The sequence below is a fragment of the Passer domesticus genome, chromosome 2 (assembly GCF_036417665.1).
Source record: "Passer domesticus isolate bPasDom1 chromosome 2, bPasDom1.hap1, whole genome shotgun sequence".
Taxonomy (NCBI): Eukaryota; Metazoa; Chordata; class Aves; order Passeriformes; family Passeridae; genus Passer; species Passer domesticus.
The window spans coordinates 79,845,501-79,869,273 of record NC_087475.1 but is presented as its reverse complement, the minus strand read 5'-3'; the positions used below and the strand labels follow the sequence as shown (position 1 = coordinate 79,869,273).

General features: G+C 42.3%; 1 protein-coding gene across 8 annotated transcripts in view; it reads left to right on the top strand.

Annotated features, from left to right (window-relative positions):
* HEPHL1 (hephaestin like 1) overlaps window positions 1-23,773 on the top strand; it is a 52,356-nt gene that overhangs the window by 16,242 nt on the left and 12,341 nt on the right. For 6 of the 8 annotated variants that reach the window (XM_064409500.1, XM_064409499.1, XM_064409497.1 and 3 more), the window contains 10 exons: window positions 10,519-10,763; window positions 11,546-11,758; window positions 13,531-13,710; window positions 14,597-14,851; window positions 15,902-16,070; window positions 16,742-16,878; window positions 17,037-17,168; window positions 19,630-19,841; window positions 20,257-20,407; window positions 21,501-21,713. In XM_064409500.1, the coding sequence (XP_064265570.1) occupies window positions 10,519-10,763; window positions 11,546-11,758; window positions 13,531-13,710; window positions 14,597-14,851; window positions 15,902-16,070; window positions 16,742-16,878; window positions 17,037-17,168; window positions 19,630-19,841; window positions 20,257-20,407; window positions 21,501-21,713 (1,907 nt within the window). Of the gene's footprint in view, window positions 1-10,518; window positions 10,764-11,545; window positions 11,759-11,833; window positions 11,921-13,530; window positions 13,711-14,596; window positions 14,852-15,901; window positions 16,071-16,741; window positions 16,879-17,036; window positions 17,169-19,629; window positions 19,842-20,256; window positions 20,408-21,500; window positions 21,714-23,773 lie in introns of those variants that run through there. The other 2 variants (XM_064409502.1, XM_064409504.1) reach the window with 2 other exon arrangements.

Below are 23,773 nucleotides of genomic sequence, written 5' to 3'. Positions count from 1 at the left end.
GTCATTGTGTTTTCTTTTGCTTTCTAATTACGTCTGTTAAAGTCACAGTGCTTTTAGTCATCCTCATTTGAGCAAGCAACAAAGTGACACAATAAAGCAGTGGAGAAGGAAGATGACTTGAGAGTATCAGTGTTTTGGAAGAGAGGATACACATTGACGTGAGAAGACAAGAGGCTGGGCACAGTGTGGTTTTGCAGCAGAAGAGTGAAGAGATCAGCAAGATGTCCAGGGATATCAGGAAGACTGTAGGCGCTGCCTCTGAGGATCAGGATCTCTGTACAACACCTCTATTGTTCTGTTGCACAACATCTGTGTTGTCCTATCACCTCCCCTCTTTCCCATTGTTCATTGATTAACTGATATGAGCAAATGAACATCAGCATGTATCAAGGGACTCCTGCTTTTATAACTGTGTCAAGCTGACCATTTGCAGTTTGTCTGACTGTATCCTTAACCCACACATACTAGGCTTTCAATCCTCATAGCTGAAGAAATGGAAAGCATAGCCTAAAAGCACCAAAAGCTTCTTCAGCACGATACTGCATGTGTCTGTGTGCCTTGTCTCTTGATTTAGATGAGACCTATCAAGGTCCGGGTGGCTGGAGATGGGCTGTTGTGAACAGCACCTGATTTTTTAGTTGTTCTCTGTGACTTCAGAGACACCTGCACACCAATGAGGAGAGGGGAGCTCAGCACAGCTGACCATTGATGTAGCCATCACTGGCACATGCCAGAGGGTGAAGCTCACCTGACTGCCATATAAAACATCATTCACATCACTGAGCTACGTCTCGGTGGACAGCATTAAACCTGTGACTTCCAAATCTGTTTCTGAAGCCTCCTGCATCCCTAGTCATGGATAACCATTAGCTTCCACAGGAAGAGGTCCGATAGTTCTGGACCTGAAAGGGGAATTTCACAACTGTTAAAGTTTGCAATGAGTCTCAAAAATTCTATTCAATAACTGCAACTTTTTTATACCTGTAGTCACTTAAAAATTAGGAACAGAGCAGTATGATTTTGCAAAATGTCTTGTCACCTAGATGATATTTTTGGGACGTTTACTAAATGGTTTAAAATATTCTATCCTAACCTATCAAGTATATGTTTACTCTAGGCTTTGCCAAGATGGTAACACAGATATCTTCTTAGAAGAGGCTAAGCTATAAAGTGAGGGAGTGATTTTCTAGAGAACTACGTGGGCATGTTAATTGCCAAGGTTAATAAAAGGGTGATCTTTGTGTGCCTCAATTCTTAGGTGTCCAAATAGAAAGACTTTTATAAGGGCTCTAATTTTCAGGGATGCTTGTACAAAAGTACCTCATTTTGGGCACTCTAAAACTGAATATATTCAAATCAATTGCAGTCTTAGATCACAAAATTATGAGAGGTACTGGCCAATTCTTTTGCTCTCTCTGACAATGCTGGATTATACCTTAGTGTTTTGTCACTAAAAAAAAAACCAATGAAGACACAAAATGCTATTTTTAGGAATCTCAGACATGATCAAGAAGTTAAAATAAAACATTTTTAAATAGGGTTTTTACAAGGATGTCAAAAACACTAACCCCTCCTCTGCCCCAATATGCCATACCACCTGGTCTGGAAAAAGGCGGATTAAAAAGCATCCAGACTTCTAAACACCACCAACTGGCTCTAGCCTGGACAGGCAAGTGAGTAATTTACTCACTAACCAAAGGATTGGCAAAGGTCCTGCCATGACAGCAACCTTCTCCCTGCTCTGCATAGCCTGGCTCTCTACCTATCCCAGTGCTAACCTGCTGGAAAGGAGGAGCTTTGCTCTGTCCCTTCCTTATTTATAACTTGTTGAGAGCTGGGAGGGAGGGAGGGGTGAGCTCCCTGTGGTGCATGCTGCTGCTGCCTGCCCGTGCCAGCCTCGCACGCCAGTCACCTCCACAAATGCCTCCCGCGCAGCGCGGTGGCCGCCTCCGCGCCCTGGCCTTCCTCTGGCTCTGGGCGCTGGTGGAAGCCAAGACCAGAACTTACTACCTCGGGATTGTGGAAGAGAACTGGGACTATGCACCATCTGGGAAAAATCTGATCACAGGGCAAAGCCTCTTAGAGGACAAGTAAGTGACTGGGGGCTTGGATGAGCTGGAGGTGTACCAACAACTCCAAAATAAAATTGGTTAATGTGGTAATTTTTGCTGCAAATGTCTTAAAACTGCCTTTTTCCTTGTTTTTATTCTGATGATGTTGTCATAGGTGGGAATTCAATTTCAAGGCAAGAGTGGACTTTGATTGATTTCTTTTCCACTTTGTGGTTGATTAAGAAAGGGGATAGTTTGTGTGTATTTGAAGAGGATGTTAATGGGATGTTAATGAACTGATATTTGTCAAAAAAACATCAGGTGTGGGCTCAAAATCCCCTATCTGTATTTCATGGAGATGCAGGTATGCCTGGGACTTGGTATCAAAAAGCAAACTGCAACTTTGCTATAACTAAGCACACTCTTTGCAGTAAAACACAAAACGTTTACTGGAATATTATATAATTTTAAGTATTTCCCCTGATAAAATGTGGGAAACTTGGTAAGATACAAAATTCAGATGTGTATAGTACCTACAAATGGGATGCATGTCCCTGTATCCATGCAATCTATACAACTGTGGGGACTTCCATTTTGGAAATGTGTATAGATAAGTGCTTCAATACACAACAGTGAATGGTCAGACAGAATTCCTGGTGATCTCTGGAGCTGGGGAGTGTGGGTGAGCACTGTGATGAATCGTGCCTTGGCCAGTGAAACAGGTGTCTGTGCTCATGCCCACACGGCTGGGGCTGGCTGTGTGTTCCTCCCAGAGCAGGAGAGCTGCGTGGATGTTGGATGGGGATGGCTCCGATGCCTGGTGCTGTCTAAGGAATGATTTGGGTTGGAAGGGACCTCTAAAGATCCTCTCATTCTCCTCCCGTGCCATGGTCAGGGTCATCTTCCATTAGGTCAGGTTGCTCAGAGGCACGTCCAAGCTGAATTTGAATGCTTCCAAGGATGGGGCATCCACCACCTCTCTGCGCAATGTGTGCTGGTGTTTTACCATCTTCATTGTTAAAAACTTTTTTCTTACATCTGAATTGATTCTCTTTTTGTTTAAAACCATTGCTTCTTACATCATGGGATTCAAATATGTGGGAATATTTTTAACATTTCATTGATATTTTTGACACACTGGAGGTATTTTAGGGATCCCTCCTCAGTGTCTAGGTTTGGGATTGGAGTGGGAGCTGTGAGGAAGTGAGGAGGTCCTGGTCTCTGTACCAGGTTTGGAGGCTCACTGGGAGCTAGATGCTGCCTCCCAGAAGCTAGAAATGGAAATGTACTCTCTGACTTTTCAGGAAATCCCAAGCACGTCTGGACATGTCTCTAGTGGTAATTAATTTCAGAATCACTCTCAGATGAATTTCATAAAAGAAACTATTTTGTCACAAGAAGGAGACAAGAAAGAGTTTTATTTTTCAACACAAATTTATGCTTAAGCTTTTAATAGCTGGAGGACCCAGATGGCATCCAAGTCAGTAAGTGTTACATTTATGGGTAGAATTAAGGTTAATAGTATGTTCCCAGCCCATGAAAGCAAGCTTTACTGGCAAAATTGTTCTTAATTTATATTAAATGTCTGAATTTCTCACTTTCCTAGTCTTTGTAACAGAGGATAACTTTCTCCACTCAATAAACTAGAAGATCTCTTAAGCTGCATATAAATCCACTTCAATGGAGAGGTATTCAATAGAGAGACACCACAGAAAGATTGTAATCTATTCTGTAAATTGTACTTTTGAGGCTGTGTGCACTTTCTGCTCCCTGAACATCAAGGGGCACATTTACTTTTAAGTTTGTGACATAAATGCAATTTTTTTTACTAAATGGCAAACCAGGGACGGAAGATACCTTATGTCTTCAGTCATCACGGCAACGTAATAATTACAGAATGCTAATTACAAAAGGTTTACCCACAGAGGATTTTAATCTAGAGTACACATTCAAAGCTGGGGAGATGTTTGCCACAAACTCCCTACATGCAAAATAATTGATTTTTGTTATTTTACTCCATTTTTAAACCTGATTGAGTTGAGCCAGGATAAACTGCTGTATTCTGGAATAATAGTGTCTGCATAAGCATGTGGGTTAAATAGTGAACCAGAAAAAGCTATTTTGACTATTCAGCTCTTTAGGATAATGTCTAATGTAAATTTAAAGCAGTATAATAATGGGCTGCTTTTCAGCTAATTAATTGGTTCCTACGGACTTCCTATTATAAAAAAAGTAGTTCCATAAGCGAAGTTTAAGGATCAGTTTCCAGGCAGGGGTAAGAATGCCTTTCCAGTCATCTCTGTTCTGCAAGCAGCAACACTCAAGCTCGCTGAGCCAAGCACTTCTCACCTTGTGAAGCATCCTCACAGCACCCATCTGATGGGGCGCTATCCCAGTCTTATTGAGAGCAAAGTGAAGATAACGAGGTTGCAGACAAGCTGATTATCTTTAAAAGAATTGGTGCATACACAAAAAGGAATGTTCCCTTTGATTCCAGCTAGCCCACAGAGATATAATCAAAACCACTTATTCCTCAGTACTTAATAAAAATCCTGAATTAGCAAGTGTGCAGTGGAAAGTGTTACATTACCTAGATCAGATAGTGACATTTAAGAGATGATTTTCAATGTTGCTTGCCAAAGTCAATAACATCTTCCTCAACCTTTAGTTTTTAGTAGTAAAGAAGATAAAGCCGGCTTTGGTAGCTGAAGCATGGGGCTAGAAACCAGGTGAGCCGATTCTGGCACCAGACATGGCTATGCTGCTCAGTTTGCTCTGCTGGTGCTGAGTGAGCTGCCTCTGGAGCCAGGAATCCTAGTGCTGCATCAGAGCCTGCCTGGGTGTGAGCTGAAAAGACTGCCTCTCATCAGAGCTGATTAGCCCAAATGAGCCCTGTCTTAGCAGAATTATTCTGCTTGGATGATCATTTTTTATTATGCTTTGTCTTACTGCAGTGCTCCAGAGCCAGCCTGCTGCTTGCACAGGATAAGTATCTTGCTGGTTGTCAGTAATTGTAAAGCAAAAAGACTAATGAGGCTGTTCACCTCTTCCCTTTGTCTTGTCTAAGCTTGGGGCCTCAAGCTGTTCTACTAATTCTCATAATTTGGAGTGTTGTGAGTAAAACCAAGGCATTTCATTCTCTGTTCTCCCTTCAGAAATTAAACTTAAACTTATATTTTCTGGAGCACAGAGGGCTTGGAAATCGCAGGTCCAGATTACGGCCACTGAGCATAGGTGACTGTGAAGGTGGTCAGCGTCCCTTCCCACCTGACATAATTTGTGGAAGAGCTGACATCATTTAACCATGCTGGACCAGACACACAGGGTGCATGTGCCGTCAGTGCTGCTGGATGTGCTGCAGATCCCAGGGAGATTTTGTGGGTTAGGACATGGGCATTGCTGCTGCAGGAGGGTGAGCTTGGATGTTTTCTGCTTTCTTTAATGGTCACATGGAAAATGGCCTTTCAAGAGGAAAATATACCTAGGTGTCATGGTTTGACGTCCACCAGTCATTCTTTCCCCACTGTAGCTCAGCCCTCAGGATTAAAGTTTAGTTGATAATCCCTTGAAATTACCTTGATACAAGTTTGTATGATGGACACTTAAATCTTGCTCTGCTGGTGGTAGATGTTAGTAAGGTTTGCCTGATGGAGCAGCTCTTCCCTTCTCTTTTGGCCACCAATCCTGCCTTTATTTATCTGGGCCAAGTCTTGCACCCACCAACACTAACGGGTGTTTTTTGTTAGCACAGCATCAAGCACAGTTTGTGCAATTTGCCTGTGAGGAGATCCCACCCAGAGAAATGACGGTGAAACTGTCGTCACCGATGCTACACTAATGGCTGAGTCATTATGAGGCCAAATAACCCAATTGCAACAGCAGAGATGATCATTGTGGGAAGGGTCAACATCAAAAGGGTATTTGAGGTGAAATCCTGGCTCTAATGAAGCCCAAGAGGAGCTTTGTTACTGACTTCAGGGGCAAGTTTATTGTAGGAGGGAAGCATCATACCACACTAGTGACACCTCAGAGCCTCATCTAAGATTTCATGGATTTTATTGACCTCTGTGGCTCATGTGTGTCAGAAAAAGCCTAAAAACATCCTTTGAGGGTTTGTGTCTCTGTCTTTTGAGGACACTCAACTTTGTTGTTCGACGCTTTGTGGTCAGGGTGCCATTTAGAAAGGTGAGTTGGCACCACTGGTCCCCCTTCGCAGGCCATCCCTCAAGCACAGACATTGCACTGGCCTGGGCATGGGAGTCATGGTTTCTTGGAGGGTTACCTTGAACAGGTTACGTGACCCAGGGGTAAAACAACTGTGGTGGTCTGGAGCCCTGTCCTGTCACTCTCCTGGTTTACTTCAGCCACAGGAAAAATCAGGAACTTTGAGGAAATAAAATGGTTATAAACCCAAACACAGGATATATAAAGAGGATGGAGATCAAGGAAGGTTTCACTATCTACAGATTTTAGAAAATAAACCCATAAAGGTGGTTGTTTAAATGGTTATGAGTGTAAAGTCTATGGGACTTTAATGGAACAATGACAATAAAAAGGAATTTCGCATTTGTGCGCGTTTGCACCCAGGAGCGTACAGTAGCTATTGGGAACGTTCACCACAGTAGAAAATTTGGGACTCCACATCTAGTAGTTATCCTGAGTGCTGTTTTTTGGCACCCAGTGGTGATTACAGCAGCAAACAAACTCAGGAGGCTCTGTATCTGTGAGGATCTGTCTCCAGGCTACTGAACAGCTGTTTGCTTGGCCATGCACAAGGTGTCTTCCCATTTCTTACTACTCACTGTAACACAGTGCTCATGTAAGCACCTCTTGGAAAACATAACCTCTGTTAGGTTGTAGCCTTCAGATCAAAGGTAGCACAAACCCAGTAAAAAAAAATTATGGCAAAAAAAATTATGGCAAAACATGTCTTCTGTGTGCTAAAAGAAATGGGTGTAGAAATTGCACTTCACACATGGATCTTCCTGGAAATGGCAGACTGTCTGCATGTCTAGTCTTGATCTGAAGTAGAATCTACGTGACACTCGTGTTTTGCTCTTTTTCTCTGAGGAAGAGTGGTATTGCTTGTCATTGCAGGGAACTGGATGTCTATAATTATGCTTACACTTATTTTAAAGAACTAGAGTTTATTCCCTGTTAATAATTCACTGTTCCACTCAGGTGCATTTCCAACTTTTCTTGGAGCTTTGGAAGTGCTGAGAGGGTCAAGCACCAAAATGAAATCAGACACAGAAATGAAGGCAGGATTTGCATGTCTTTCTTAGTCAGAACAAGACTTTTTATGCCGATTTGCCAACCTGTTTATCTCTATATGTAACCTCAAGACTGGCCTGACTGCAGGAGATGAAAAGGATTTTAGGAAGTTTGCATGGGTACTGCCGCAGAGGATGGAGTATTCCCCTTTACTGTGGGAAGAAAGGCTGTCTGAGCATCATGACTTTATGCACATAAAGTGCAGCCTGACAACTGAGTTCGAAGGAAATAGTTAAAATTTAGAGGAGCAACTCTTACATCTGCAGAAGATCAGAAATATTTGGAAGAGGTTCAGACAGAAGCATCACAAAACCACCAGGAGGATGAAGCAGTTTGAAGTGAGCAGGAGAATATGAAGAGGCAGGGAGAAGCTTTGTCTTCTTGTGACAAGAGAGGAATGACAGATAGGAAACATTTTGGCATTAGGTCCAGTGTGGATATTCCCTCTGCAAAAGGATTTTAAGCACTGTAATGTGAAGCAGAGCAACACTTGTAAAGAGGCACAGAGCTACCAGCTATTTGGCAAGGCTGAGGTGGGCCCCCAAAATCCTTCTGGATGAAATAGGACAGCCTGGGCACCTAGAATGGACTCAGAACAGTCTGAGTGTTCTGTTTGCAGGTACTGAGGGCAGCCAAAAGGATGTGCTTAAAATACATCTCTGTACACACAGAGCATCACCTGCACTGTGACTGGCTGCAGCTGATACCCATTGCACCCGTTTGAGTAGTCCTCCTTTCAGAAAGCTGCCACTAAAAGACTTCTTTTCCTGACTTCTAGATGGCTTTAAGTAGGAGGCAAACACGGATCCAGATATTATAGCATAGCTTTAGGCACTGAGACTTTCTCAGTGCTTAAGCCTAGAGGTTTTTCTCATGGTAATTTCTTGACCTTTGATAACTAACTGGATTTTGGGATCACAGTCTATGCATTAAAAGGGGCTAGGCTCATGTGAAACATTTAACAAAGCCTGACTAAGTACATTGTTCTGTGGCACAATTCTCCTTCTTCAGAAGAGACAGTGTATCCCAGGGATGTTATGAGAGAGTGTGGAGTGTTATCTGGACATAAAGACACTGTCATCATGAGGAAAGCATGGTGCCACTGCACCAAAATATTTGGTGGCTGGTGAAAATGAAAAAAAAAAAAGAAAAATATCTCCTGAAAATAAGGACTTTCTGAAAAATGGATTTGATATTTTTCTAGACAAAATTTCTTATAAACCATTAAAAAAATCAATTCATAATTCGAATTAGGACATAGCCATGTGAATACATTGCTATGAGGTAAAGAAGCATGTGCATTTGCACTGCACTCCTACTGACAGCACCTCCTACTCTGTGGTAAACACTCTGGTAGCAGCTCTTCCCCCCGGCAGCAGAAGGTATCTTCTCCATGGTGAATGTGGTGTGACTTGCCGGGTCTTGCTATGTCCACAGACTACAGACATGCTAATTCACTGAAAATTCAAATTTCCTGGCAACTCATTCCTTAACCCTGTTTTTGGTGTGTATTTATTTGGCATACATTATTCTGCAAAGAAGAAGAATGAGAAGCTTCTGTCCCTTCCCACCCATCCTACCCCACTGTTTCTGCCCCAGCAATATTGGCAATGTTTTAATTGCTGCCAAAACTTGTGGCTTCTTATTATGTGCACATTTCAAATGAAAAAGTGTACTTTTTGGAGGCTTTTATAGCTGGATCATTTCAGGGGTCTGTTTTAGACAGTGATCGTGGAGGTGTAATGACCACAAGTAGGGGATGTTGTGTGTTATGGTGTCAAAGAAATCACAGAATCATAGAAATGTTCGGGTAGAGGGAGAAGTGGATGTTGTGGTGAAGAGCAATCACGCCTTTTAACTTATGTGACATCCTCCACTTTGGTTGCTTGCATTTCACAAAAGAATCTAAACAAAGTTGGTGAATCAAGTGAACTGACCAATCAAAATCTCATAATAAATAGGAAATTGTTTTATTTCTGCTAGTGATACTTAAGGAAAATTTAGTTCAACTTTTTGACGAGTTTTTTAGGAAGCGTGAAAGTTCAATCAATCTTTAGGGGATGAAAAAGCTCATGGTCAATTATGGTGAAATCGGTCATACAACCTCTCGCTTGCTGTGTAGCAAAGGGTCTAATTTCTGCCTTCATTGAGTGTTATAATTAGGGATGAAGATTGTATATCATATTTACCAGCTGTAACATGGAGAGAATTAAAAAATGGATTTTATGTCATCACAGATAGGATGAACTGGGTCATCAGTATGATGTTATAGTTAAAAGGGCAAAATTCATTCTCAGATATGTAAGAAATATTGACTGGGAACATCTCTGACCCTAGGTGGAATATTACTTGTCTATTGCATGAGTTCTTTTGTTGAGACTTCAACAGAGACAGAGAAATATTTGCTTTCAAAAGAGAGCTTTGCGTAAGATTTGTCACCTAAAAAGTGTCAGTGTGCTTGGTTTGTCCAGAAGAAGGGTAGGAGGCAATTTAGTCAATTAATTAAAACTTATGCAAGTGTCTGCATAAAAAAGAAGTTTCTGATGGTATGTGGCTCTTTTGATCTGAGAGAGAGCTTGACTGGAACCAGTGGTAGGAGTGTGGAGCTGGATGATATTAGACTGCAAATGCAATTTAGGCTTCGAAGGGAGCAGGTATTTAAAAGTTATAATATGTTAACCACTGACCACATGGTGGGTTGCCCATCACTTGAAGTTGCTATAAACATAGACTCTGGAATGTGGAAGCTATACATTTCATGCAAAACACATTTAATGCTACTCTTCCAGGGAGTCAAGCTGGTTGATTAGAATCTCTCTTACTGGCTTTTGAAAAATCTTAATTTGGTTTTATTTTCCTTCTGAACAGTCGTGTTTTCAGAGGTGAGATTTCAAACCTTCAAAAGAGGGAGAAGCTGTTAAAATTGAGCAGCTTGAGGCTTGAGTGGCTGGTCCTCAATGAAGGCTTGGAGCAACTGTGCTAAAGACCAGACCTGCAAGTGGGATGGTTGTTACTGTACAGAAAGGGGCTTGGGCCCTGCCAGGTCTGTCCTGATGTACTCCTGAGCTTTAATTCCATTCTACCAGCCACAAGATGTGTCCCAGGGAACTATTTATCTGCACTGCAAGCACCAATTGTTTGATCAGTTCTTAAGATAGGTTTACTGTCTCAAATTTTCCCTTCCCGACACCAGGTTTGCAAGCGTGTATGCAACAAGAGGAGCCAACCGGATAGGACGTGTGTACAAAAAGGCTATTTTTAGGCAATTCACAGATGACACTTACTCCCAGGAGATCCCCAAAGCAGCATGGCTGGGCTTCCTTGGCCCAGTCCTGAAGGCAGAAGAAGAGGATGTCTTTATCATCCATCTGAAAAACTTTGCTTCCCGCCCATACTCTGTGCACCCACATGGGGTCTTCTATGACAAGGACTCTGAAGGTAAAATCTGGCTTGCCTTTTCCTCTCTTTTTCCCTGGAGTAACTCATATCATGGCTACAAGTCTGTCCCAGTATTTATTGTTATTGACATTGACATCAGAGGACTTTAGATCACCCTCTCATAAGCTCATCAGTAATTGTAGCTGATGACTAAAACCAGGAACAGCCACATCTCAAAACTTTTTGCCACAAACTTTTGACACCTGGGATAAACCCAGTACTGAAACAGGTTAGATGGGTCTTTTTGCCTGAATTATTTTTCTGAATCATAACTCACCAAAACATCTCCCCTCCTTCCTTCTGCCTCTAGTCTATTTGAATAGATGGAGTTCTTGCAACTAAATATTTTCCTCTCTTTTAGCCTATAACAGACACGATCTAATTTTCAGAATCCCAGACCTATGCATGTGTATTCTATGTTAGAGGATTGCGTGGATGTGGCTACAGTCAGTATTTGCATGAGTTTCCCGTGAAAAAAGACACACTGTTAGATGACAAAATTCTAGATGACTGATAAGAGTGAAGAGACTAGGAAGAAATGGAGCCTGTTAATGCATTTTTAAAGGTTTATCTTCCAATAAAAAATGGATTTTAACTCCCAATATATTTGTGGTGAGATTGACAGAAATTCTGAGTTTTTTCAAAATGTCTCAATGATTCTGTATTTGTGAATGCTGCTATTATTTTATAAATACCAGTTAAAATAGAATAAATTACACATTGATTTAACAAAAGCAACTAGTGATTGGCTAAAGTCTTCCTTTTTCCTTTTTATGTATTAGGAGCACTTTACCCTGATGGAACTGGCGGTAAAAGCAAAGAGGACGACTTTGTTGTTCCCGGTGGAAATTACACATACACATGGCCAGTAAGGAAAGGTTATTCCCCAACTTTGGCAGACTCAAACTGCTTGACTTGGATTTACCATTCTCACATTGACACACCAAGAGATATTGCATCTGGTTTAATTGGGCCTCTGCTGGTGTGTAAAAAAGGTACTGAGCTAGAAACACTGCTAGAGCAAGCCCCTCTGCCAAGCTTGGCATCTTAACAGTCATTTTTGCTTACAGGTTTAAACATGATGGTCTAGAGTCTATCCCTACATAGCCCATAAAAAGGGGCAAGGAATAGATGGGCCATTCCAGGAGCATCCCAGGGTAGGTATTGTAGCTCTGGGACAACCCCCTTCCTGCTCCCCTTTGGCTTCACGATAGATTTGCCTCGGCTGGTGGAGGGACTGCAGCATGCTCTGTGACCATCCCGTCGTGGCAGAGACCAAAATTAAGTATTCACAAACTGGGGAAGTTTGAGGATGACCAAAGACTTACTACTCAGGAAATCAAATTAGAGCTGGGTGGGTGAATTTGGCATTAGCATTTACATATTTGAAAGCATAGTCTTTGTAATTTTTTCCACATAGAGAGTATGTATTTATTTTTATTTACAATTTATATCTCACAACCTTATGTGGATGTGCATAGAACAACCTGTCCTGTGTATTTTATAGCCTGCTTATGTTGTGCTGGAGCCATCATGAACCAGCCCTCTCCTCTTCATCAGCTGAGTCATTGCAAATTCTTCCCCTGGGCACATGTAACTCTGCTACCTCTTTTCAGTAACTCCCAGAGTGCAAAATCAGCCCTGATTTCATTTGCAGTACTTCTAAGTGAAGTAGGTTCTATATATGAAGAAGAGAAAGTCTTTAATGTGGAAAATACAGGCCTGGTTTCCAGCTTAACTCACACAATTAAAATGTCTAAGACTTACATTCTTGTCGAGAGCCTTTGAAATCCACAGAACTGAATATGTAACACTGAGCTGATAACTACAAGATAACACGTGGAGCTAGGAGACAGCATATTCCAAACAATCCTCGCCTGAAAGGCCAGGTTATCTCCATGTTTGGCCTTGAATTCATGAAGTTGGATATCTACATGATGTAGTCCTCCAGCTGGTGGTGGTGGACACAGGACTGAGAGCAAGACTCTGAGCTTCCCCCAGAGAAGGCAGAGGAAGGGAGAGTTTTCATGGGATCAGAGATCGAGTGATTGGAATGAAATCTACACCTGCCAGTGGATAATAACAGACTACTCAGTATCACCAGTCCCAGGTCTCTCCCTAAATAGATACAGGGATAAAGATGTTGAACTTAGCTGGAATAAATTTTGTTCATCCTGTCTTCAGTCTTTTTAAATTTAAGTATCTAGTCCTCGATAACTCTCATGGATTCCTTGTCAGTCTGTGAAGAATGAGCCACATTTAGAGGGCCGCTCTGGGGGTATGGTTCAGTATTTACTTCAGTGCAACAGAAATGCAGGCTACCACTCATCACTCCTTAATCCCTTGTCAAAAAAACCATGAATCACTGGTTTCTGGATAGATCCAGCTCATGACCTGGCTCACTGTGCTTGAGCACAGATGCTCACTGACACTGACTAAGGGACAGGGTTGGATATGATGGGCCAAAGAGTGCGGAAATGGGACAACAGATACTGGCAGGGGCTTGTGCTCATGTCAGACCAAAGAGATACTGAAATATCAGCTTAACTTAGCTTAGCTTTGCCTTCTGGAGACACTCATCTGTTCAAATTCTGTTGGAGGGGGGATCAAAATGCCTTGGAAGAGCAAAATTAGGTGAAATTTATCCTGCCCTACAGACTGTGGGCAAAGAACTGTATTTCCTTGAGTGTGCCAAGGTTATTGTATTTTTTAAATTCAGTCCTGTCCCAGGCTTTTTTTATCACTTTCCTTTTCGTTTGCAATTTAGGAACTGCAGATGAGACCACAATAGAAGGGACTGGTGCTGCTAATGCTTTTGCCCTGATGTTTAGCATTGTAGATGAAAACTTCAGCTGGTACCTCGATGAGAATATAAACACCTTCTGCTTAGAACCAGACACAGTTGACAAAGAGGATGAAGGTTTCCAGACCAGCAACCGAATGCATGGTGAGAAGGACTTTTGAGTAAATGGTGGCCTACAGCAGTGACCAGGCTCTTTTCAATTCAGTAGGACTTTCTGTCCCCTGTGATGTCTCTCCTTTATCTGTGTCAGCAAGGAATTGGTCAGAGTGTTGAAGTACTGTATTGATAAAAACCTCTCCCTAAAAACAACATGACACTTGCAGAAAGGAGATTTGGCTTTCATGCCCAGCTCTGACATTTGTTTAGCATTTTATCTTAGGAAACAGATTTTTGTCCAGCTGTGAAAAGAGCAAAGAAAGTTGCATAGCAATTTGAGGTGTGTGTATTGAAAGAATTCTCAAAAAGCTTGTGGATGGTGGGCTGGCTGGCATAACCACTCCTGCACTTCGGAGATATATTGGCCAATGGTACTTTGTGTTATTTGGACATTTTGTGTAAGAAGTTGATTCCAGTTATTTCTGTATATTTTGTTTGTTCCAGGGGAGCCTAGGAAATAAAATATTTTGCAAAATATGAGACTCATTCTCCTCCATCCTGATACATTATCAGATGTAGAAGTTAAGGAAGACAGAGCTGACTTCACTGATTTAGCTGATAAAATTTTCAAATCTAAATTGCTTGAGCCTGGCATATAATGGTATATTTATGACGTAGGACAAGAGGAAATAGATTTCAGCCACGCTAAATAGCTGCAGAACAAGTTAACTTCATTATCAGGCCTTTTTGATGATGACTTGGCCTTTGCAACATCTTGATATTACCCAGGATGTTTTTCACAGACACAGACAGAGAACTGGGGACATTTGATCAAACAGAGCAGTAAGACATATGTTCAAATGCTACTCCTTAGAAATGGGACCAGAGGCACTTTTCTTTCTCTTCTCATAAAGTCTCATCCTTTTCTTTTTAGCTATTAATGGTTACATATATGGCAATCTCCCTGGCCTGGAAATGTGTGCTGACACTTCCATGTCCTGGCACTTGTTTGGCATGGGAAGCGAGATAGACATCCACGCTGCTTATTTCTATGGCCACACGTTCACCAGCAGAGACCAGAGAGCAGATGTGGTTGGTCTCTTCCCAGCGACATTCATCACGGCGGAGATGACTCCTGGCAGCCCCGGGAGGTGGCTGATAACGTGCCAGGTCAATGAGCACCTCCGAGGTACACTGCCATAGACCTCCCTCATCAGCCTCTGTTATGTTTGGAAGAGAAAACTGGGAGATGTTTCCAGGGGAAGTAGGATTTGACACTTTTTTTGTGTGACTTTTGAACAATTTGCAACTGTTTCACCAGATAAACATCATGGTCCTGAGTTTATATTATACCAGAAATTATACGTGTTGGGCCAAATCTTCAGCTAGTATGAATGACTTGGCCGTGTAACTTATGTGAGGAAGACTTGCTAGACCCAGCACTGTCACCACAATTCCTAGGCAAACCCGAGATTTTGATGAGCAATGAGAGGAGTTTTCAACACCAATTTTCAACACAGTTTTTTTGGTTGTAGATAAGTACTTACACATAAAAAAATCATGCCAGCTGAACACTTAATAGCTTTTTGCTTTATGGTAATCAGGCAAAACTTGGCAGTGTTTTCAGAAACCATTATGTGAAGGACTTTGATGGTGATGTTGTGATATTTGTGTGGTGCAAGTTCCCAAAAGCATGTATTATAAACTAGGTGTCATGGCAGCAGGCAATGTGTAATTATCATAGCAGAGATGAGTTGGGAGAATTTTCACACATTGATTCCCGTGGGGCTTACATCAGGCAAAACAGACTCGATTCTGGCAAGCAACAAATAGCTTCAGCAGAAATAACCAGTCTGTATTTCAGTGGAAGCCAGGGGGAGATTATGCTATTTGGCAGATATCTGGAGGCACTCTGACCTCTGAAATCATTCTACCATCCTTATGCAGATTAAGAAATTGAGTAAATAAGTCCACTAAAGAGTGTCATTGATGTTCATGGGTTTCACCTATTTCATAAAGTCACTTTTTTTTTTTTTAATTGCATAAATTCACCTTGCAAAGGAAGGGTGTTGGTACCTGGCCCATTGTAGGCAGAGAATGTATTCTGAAATAGAAGTTTACCGTAGTAATTGCTTCCAATCCATGTAGCTCCCAGAGAGATTTGAATGTGCATTTGTATCCATGAGATTACTGAATCTGCATGTTGTCAGGGACTCCTCCAGACTCTTTCTTCTCCCAGGTGGCATGGAGGCACTATATGATGTTCAGATCTGCCAAAAAAACCTGTCTCACTCTTCACCAATCAGTCATAAGAGAAGATATTACATTGCTGCTGAAGAAGTGCTCTGGAATTATGGACCTGACGGTTATGATAAATTCACTGGGCAGGGTTTGAACGCCACTGGCAGGTAAGATTTCTTGTCAACTCCTATTGTGCTTTAATTTCAGGAGCCTGACACTGCCCCAGTGATTCACATGGGCTAGGTTCTGTGCTGTCATTAATTTTAATTTGAAGGGGCAGGGAGGAATGGATTTAAACAGCCTTGTCAGGAAGCTAGATGCATAACTGCAATGCTTCAAGGTGCCTTCTGGAAGCACTTACCTTGCTCCATTAAATCCATGGGGAAAGTGAGGCATGCCAAGTTCAACACAGTTAATGACCCTTCATCGAGGCTCTTCAGGCAGCTTTTCACACTTACAATCAGTGCAGTTCAGAGGTGCCACAGTGGCAGAAGTTTCCCCCCTGATATTACTGATTGAGACAAATTGCGTTTTAGTGTCTCCCAGAAAAGCCAACAATGATTAGACACACATTGTGCACAGTTCTCACCCTAAGGTAAGTTGATATATGTCTCCCTAAGTAAATCAGGGTATAACATAAAAGTCTAATGTACAATGAATGCTCGTTTGTTGGCTAATTCAAACCAGTAATATCTTTCTTCACATGCCAGGAAAGTGTATGGAGATTAGTAACTAGGGGAGTCATTTCTCCTTTGTCTGGAGTAATAACTTTATCTGAAATGAAGGGTTCTGTTTGAACCTTTAATTATTTAACCAGTCTGATTTGCTAATTCCACAGTGAATCTGCAAGATACTTCACACAAGGGACTGACAGAATAGGAGGGCAATACTGGAAAGTTCGCTATGTGGGATATACTGATGCAACATTCACTAAGAAGACCTGGTCAGAGGACATGAAGCACCTGGGAATACTTGGTACAGTGAATATTTTCCCCTCCTGTCATTACATCAGGTTTGAATGTAGAACCATCTGGACTGAGAGGGGAATTAAGTGCATGCAGCTCTCTCTGCTTTTGGTGGAAATGTGCTGGAAAGCAATCCTTCTAATACCTTCCCTCACTCTGTTTTTTAAGGCCCTGTTATAAAAGCTGAAGTGGGAGATACAGTGCTGGTTACTTTTGCCAACAAAGCCAAAAGAAGCTATAGCATTATGGCCCATGGTGTAAGCTTCAGCAAGCTGTCGGAAGGTGCTCCCTACTTAGATGGTAAGTTTTGGCTGCACTACTGGATCTTCATCTCTGGAATACTTGAGTCCAAAAATCTGCTGCTGAGCTCTGCAGGTTTGCCCTTTCGTGGATGCTAAGGCACAGAAAGGAGGATTTGCTTAGTTGGCATCTACCTTTCATGTCACAACCGATGGGACTCCACTGCAAATGTGATGGTTCTTCTCCTTGGATATGTGCCAGACAAGATATCTAAAACTAGCTGAGGCCTATGTTGAACAAAAGTCACAAGCACAATCCAATTTCTCTTGGTTCTAATCTAATATTGCTCCATTTCAAGGAGTGGATGACCTCTGCACATGCTCCAGAATTATAACTCTTAGGATCTGGTATGATGGCCCTGCTGAGTCTTTGGCTACAGCTATCCACGTGTTCTCAGCTGCATCACTCCCAGTTCTGTAGTCCAGGCTGGCCATTGCCCTTGCTTTACTGTCAGGATAGTCAGTTTCAAAGGCAGCTTTTATCTGATTTCCCTGGAACACAGCAGTGATAATCCTTATTAATTCTCATAAATACATAAATGCTGAAATGGAGCATTTATGAAATTCTTCCTCTCATTTTGTGCAAGAATACAGTCTTATCATCTAAGTATAACTACTGAATGTTAAATATCATGTTAATTGGTAGGCACCTTTTACAGTCAGTGACAAGAAGGCCCTCTGGAGATGTGATTCTGTCTCCACCAACCACAGAAGTCTAGAGTTTGAGTTAGGGACTAAGCTTGAGATGGCCCAGTTAGGGTGAGATGAATGCCATTCATAGCTTCTGCAGAGATAAAGCTGTGGTCTCTGAAAAAGTGCATTTTCAGCACTGAAAAGGAATGTAGTTTTCTTGTTGCCTAAATTGTTTTGTTTCCACTACAACACATCAAAAGAAACTCATAGGACATAATCCCTCTTTTGAAAGTTGTGCTGAGAGAGAATTAGGTCAACGTGTAAAACTCATCATACAATAAGATCACTGCAAAAGGCTTTATTAAATTGTTGTCTCTTGTTCCCAACCTTGTAACTCAACAAATTCGCCAGGAGGCAAAACATAAAAAAAACCTGGTTAAAGTTCAGCCTTGGAGTTATCTGCACAGATCCCAGTGCCACCCATGTCAGAGATAGCTCTCCAATGGAAGTGCAGCTTCTTGCTTGCAAAGCTGCTGTGCTTTCATTTAACAGTCCCTGTTCAGCACTCCACACTGCAGTGTGTAGCAAAATCAACCAAAGACCTACAATTCAGCAGCCACATGAGCTGGCACACCTCTGGGTCTTTGGAGAGAAACCTGACTCCAGATTAATCAATAATCTGCCTGCCCCTTCTTCTCTCTTTTTAACTCTTGTGCTGTGGATTTCCATTACAGCTATCTACAGGTGTATACATGCAGAAATCCTGTAGGTATGCATGAAGAGACTGTAGGTTTATGCTGAGCGTAAATAATTTTTCAGAGGTTGTGCATTGTCTAAGTGCAGCTTACTCGTGAAAATACTGTAAATAAAAATACTTACATCTAGAGATACCTGCAGATATATGTTTGGGTTTTTTCGGTGCTCTCAGGAAATACTTTTGCATGTTGCATTTGGTACTTGTCAGTCTCAGAGGGCTTTTGACTCCAAGTCAAAATGAGTTTGCCTCATTGAGGACTGTTGCAGGATGAATCCAGTAGTACTGGATGCTGTGGAAGCTATAGTCTGTTTTCTATTGCAGTTTGCAGCAAATAGCTGTTCTCAGATGTAATACTGCTATTTTCACTTGTGCCTAAGTTTCTAAGATTTTTTTTGAGTACCAGAGACTGAGTGTGCTGAGAAAATATAGGCAATGGATGCTTAAGTGTAAAAGACAATCTAAATCCACCCTTTGCATAGCAGCAGACAATGGCCCAAATCCTTTAAAAGTAGCCTCCAACAAAGAACAATATCATCCACTCTCTGGAGGTGCTGACAAAGGCTCCTGTGCATTGCTACAGAATCAAAAAGAAACAATTACCAGGAGCAGATTTGTTTTCTAAACAAAGAGCTACAGCTCCAGCTCTGCTCACTAATGTAATTGATTTGTTGGCACTTAATGAGAAGCAGAGTCTGAGTTTGTGCCACAGATGAATTCCATGACAGGGCACGTAAGTTACAAACATTAGAGGAAGCCATTTAAGCACCAGGATGAGCTCTGCGTGTCTTGTCTGATTGAATCCAGATAATCCAACCTAGCGTCGGAAGGTGTCTGAGTGGAGCAGCTAAACTTGTTCTGCTGGGAATTGGCTTGATTGTCCCATGGCACGGGAGTCGGGTGAGATGATCCCATGGCACAGCTGCCCAAACTATGGAATGGTGCTTGAGCTGTGGTGGCAAGGGGGAGCTTCTCTGCAGAAATCTGTAGCTATGCCCGACTTCCATCTAACTCTCGTAGTCAGGAAGACAAAGCCTTCCTGTAATCTTGGTGCATCTCAACTTTGTCGCTACAGGCTACCTGAAGCCAGGAGCCCACGTCAAGCCAGGTGAAACCTTCACCTACAAATGGAGGGTGCCTGAAAATGGAGGTCCAACAGAGAGTGACCCCCCGTGCCTGACCTACCTGTACTACTCAGCCACCGATGCTGTCAAGGACACCAACTCCGGCCTCGTGGGACCTTTGCTGGTCTGTCGGAAGAACACCCTGAATCACGACAGGACACAGGTGCCCAGCGGGAATATCTGCTCGTCCCTAAGAGCAGGGTGGTGCACTGGGGGTTTCCATAGAGGCAATTTGCCCAGTTTCCAATTCAGTTTACAGAGATTAAACAAATGTCACTCCTCAGGGTAAAAGCTAACCTAAGGGGATGGTTATGAAGACAAAATCACCGTTCCCTAATATCCTGGCTCTTCCCTAGCTTTTCTGTCTTTTGCATGCAAATAACTCTTTTCACACCACACAATGGACACTTTATTCATCCTTCTGGCTGATGAAAAGGTGCCAATTCCTGTCTTTATGCAGATTTAGTAAGAAGGTGGCTTCAGGGAAAAGAAAGCTTTGTTATAAAAACCTATTCATTTTTATTGAGTAGCCTCTTTTTTTTTTTTTTTTTATGTCTTGTCTTCCTTCTCATCAACAGAAAGGAATAGACAGAGAATTTTACCTCCTCTTTTCAATCTTTGATGAGAATGACAGCTGGTACCTGAACAAGAATATTGAAGCATTTACTGGAGACCCTTCAAAAGTGGATGAAACTGATGCTGATTTCATGGAATCCAACAAAATGCATGGTACAAAATATCTAATATCTGCTAATGATATCTTTTATTCAATCATATTAGGAAGATGAGTTGGCAGGTTTTATTATCATTCATAGCTTTCTGCACTGCACTGGAGAGTGAGCTGGAAAGCTGTCAGTCAGCTTATGGCCAGCTCCTGATGCCCTTGGAGTGCATGCTGAAATCCCAGTCACAGCGGCAATGAGTGCATCCATCTACCAACTACATCTGGAAAAAGGGAACAGAGCAGTGGTTTTAGATACAATACTTAGTTCTGTAAAAAGGCACAATGACAGAGACAGGTGCAGAAGAAGCCAATGTTCACTAGTGTTTTAAATTTCACTGCTGGCCTTGGCTCTGACTCATGCAGTAAAATCTACCTGCCCTGCTCTGCTGTCTCCCATTTGGGCAGTGACCACATCTGGAACAGGAGACCCAAAGACCAGGGGAATGGCCAGAAATGTTTTACAACATCATTTCTGGATGCAAGTATCTGACTTCAGCATGGATCTCCACCAAGGTATCCCTGGGATGACAGACTTGAGCAATTCACATAACCTACCTTTGCTTTAGATAGATATTGTTAGAGAACTCTGCGATTTTCTGGACCTGTCTTTTTTATTCTTCTTCTATGAGATGGATCTCATACTGAAGTTTTGTTCTTTTATAGCATCTTTCAGACATTGATCACAGAGAACATTTGTGGATTAGGGAGTTTTGTCTTATAACACCCTTGTAACTCAGACTCTTTATGGCTCTCTCCATAGCCTTAATGACAAGGTTATACATTCTCCAGGCTGAAAGGAGGTACCAAATTTGTACACTTGGCTGGTGTTTGGGAGGTACACTCAAAAGCTCAGAGGAGGAGTGCTACAGAGAGCTATTATAAGATTTTACAGGCTAAAACCAAAGAGGTAGAAGTTCTGTGTTTATAGGAATAGCACTTAGATGTTAATTTGGTGTCCTTCAATCCTACTTTTGCTTCACAAAATGCCCCTTTAGTGACCTGCTGAGCCATGAGCCTTTGGCCAGGTGGGTGGTAGGAGGCTCTGTGATGCATTCCTGTGGCCCTGCTGCTAACCAGGATTTTTTCTTTCTTCTCCAGCTGTCAATGGCTACCTGTATGGCAATCTGCCAGGCCTGACCATGTGCAAGAATGACAAGGTCTCCTGGCATCTCATTGGGCTGGGCAGTCACTACGACATGCACGGGGTTCATTTCCAAGGAAACACCATCGACTTGAGAGGGACGACAAGGGATGGGCTGGCCTTGTTTCCTCATTTATCAGGGACAGCACTAATGCAGCCAGACCGTGTGGGTATGTTCATGAACTGATTTTGGTTGTGTGCTGCTTGCAGATAACAGTGAGCCAAAACAACATACAGTGAGATGCTCTGCTCTGAACAAGGAGGCTGAAAGCAGGAGAGAGACCCTGGGGACCCAGCATAGCTGAGAATTCAGGCTGGATTATTTTCTGAGAAGGTGTATGCATCAAATATGCATGTGCACCAAAAAACAGAGGCTTTAATGACCTGGGGAGAGCAGCAGGTAGAGAGGTAGCCAACAGGATGCTCATAGAATTTTATAATCCTCCAAACAGACTTTTTTTAGAAAAGCAAATTCACTGCCATGTGGATAGTCATCATCATTTAAGGTATTTTAGGACTTCAACAAAAGCTTTTCAGTAATAGTCAGTCTTTAGGAGTTTCTTCAGAAGCTTATACATTAAATGTATTTTTAAATCTCGTGGGTAATCCAGTGATTCATACTTCAAACTAGGAGAGTGTGAGCTGTTTGCTGGAGACACCAAATAATCTTCACAATATAAAGTACAACATTACCTTGCTTTGCATTGGTGCAACTCTGTTGAAATTAACAGAGTCATCAGGGTTGTACTAGACTATGCCAAGGGCCATCCATGGCCAGGGCACCTGATAGAAATGTACATTGGAATTGTGTATGTGTCAGGTTAGACCTCACTTACAGATGCTGTAAGACAACTGAAATTTTTCTTACACAAATTCCAAACATTTCCATTATCTGTCATGAAATTGCACTGTAGGACCTATAAACAATTATTCTAAGAGATTATTAATTTTTGGCTAACTTTCTACCAGCAGTAAGGGAAATAGAATTAATTACCAGATATTTACAATCATCAATGTATGTGATTTTATTTTAATTACATGTTATTTTATCTTTTTCATCAGTTTTGCCTCTGAAACACAGGAAATGGACTGAGATCTAGTCTGGACAGAGTTATGCTTCTAATTTTGGTTCTATCACTGACTCACATACAAAGCAGCTGTGAAAGTGCTTTCTTCCTTCACACAGTGCTAGCAGGTGGAGCTGTACAAGACAACATCACGCCAGCTTCTGCTTAAGTAAATGGGCAGGAGAGAAGGAGAGTATAAATACTAAAACCTGCCCATGAACATGCCAAAATATGCTCCCACAATCACTACCATCTTTGACCACCAGAGCTACAAAAAAAAAAAAGGCCCATGGTGGCTTGGCTTTTCATGGAGGGAGTGCAAAGGGTCAGAAAGTTACAGTTTATCTTCACTGTGCATATAGATAAATGGTTATAAGCAGGCATTCCTGTATTGTGGGTCTATATCTGTACTGCAGAGTCCTTCATCAGCCTGATTATACCAGACAAACTGCAGGGGCTCCGTGGAGAATCCCTTGCACTGAAGGCTGGTACAGTGGCTCTGTGCTCAGGGGCAAGGAACCAGCATCTCTGAAACACACCCCTTGTTTCTCCATGCCTTTATTGAGTGTTGCAATGAATGCTTCCTCCTCCTCTTCTTGTGTTCCTCGTGGGCATGTCTGCAGGGGAGGGCTGGCAGGGAGGGCTCACTGGCAAGCTGATTCCTGCTGCCAGACATCTAAGTGCTTTTCAGAGTTTCCTTGGCCAAGCTGACCCAACTCAAATAGTTAGAAATAATTTATGGTGATTTTTGAGCAAAGATGAAGCAGGCTGGTTTTTCCTATGGAGCAAAACAAGGTCAAGTCCTGCTGGATCCTGCACTTGGCTTACAATAACCCCATGCAATGCCAAAGGTGCAGACAGAGTGTCTGGAAAACTTCTCAGCAGAAGAGGACATGGAGATGCTGGACAACAGCAGCTGAACATGATCCAGGGTGTGCCCAGGTGGCCAAGAAGGCCGATGGCATCCTGGCCTGGGTCAGCACTGGTGTGGCAGCAGGAGCAGGGCAGTGACCGTCCCCCTGTACCCAGCACTGCTGAGGCCACAGCTCCAATCCTGTGCTCAGCTCTGGGTCCCTCACTACAAGAAAGACATTGAGGGGCTGGAGCGTGTCCAGGGAAGGGCAACGGAGCTGGGGAAGGGTCTGGAGCAAAAGTCTGGTGAG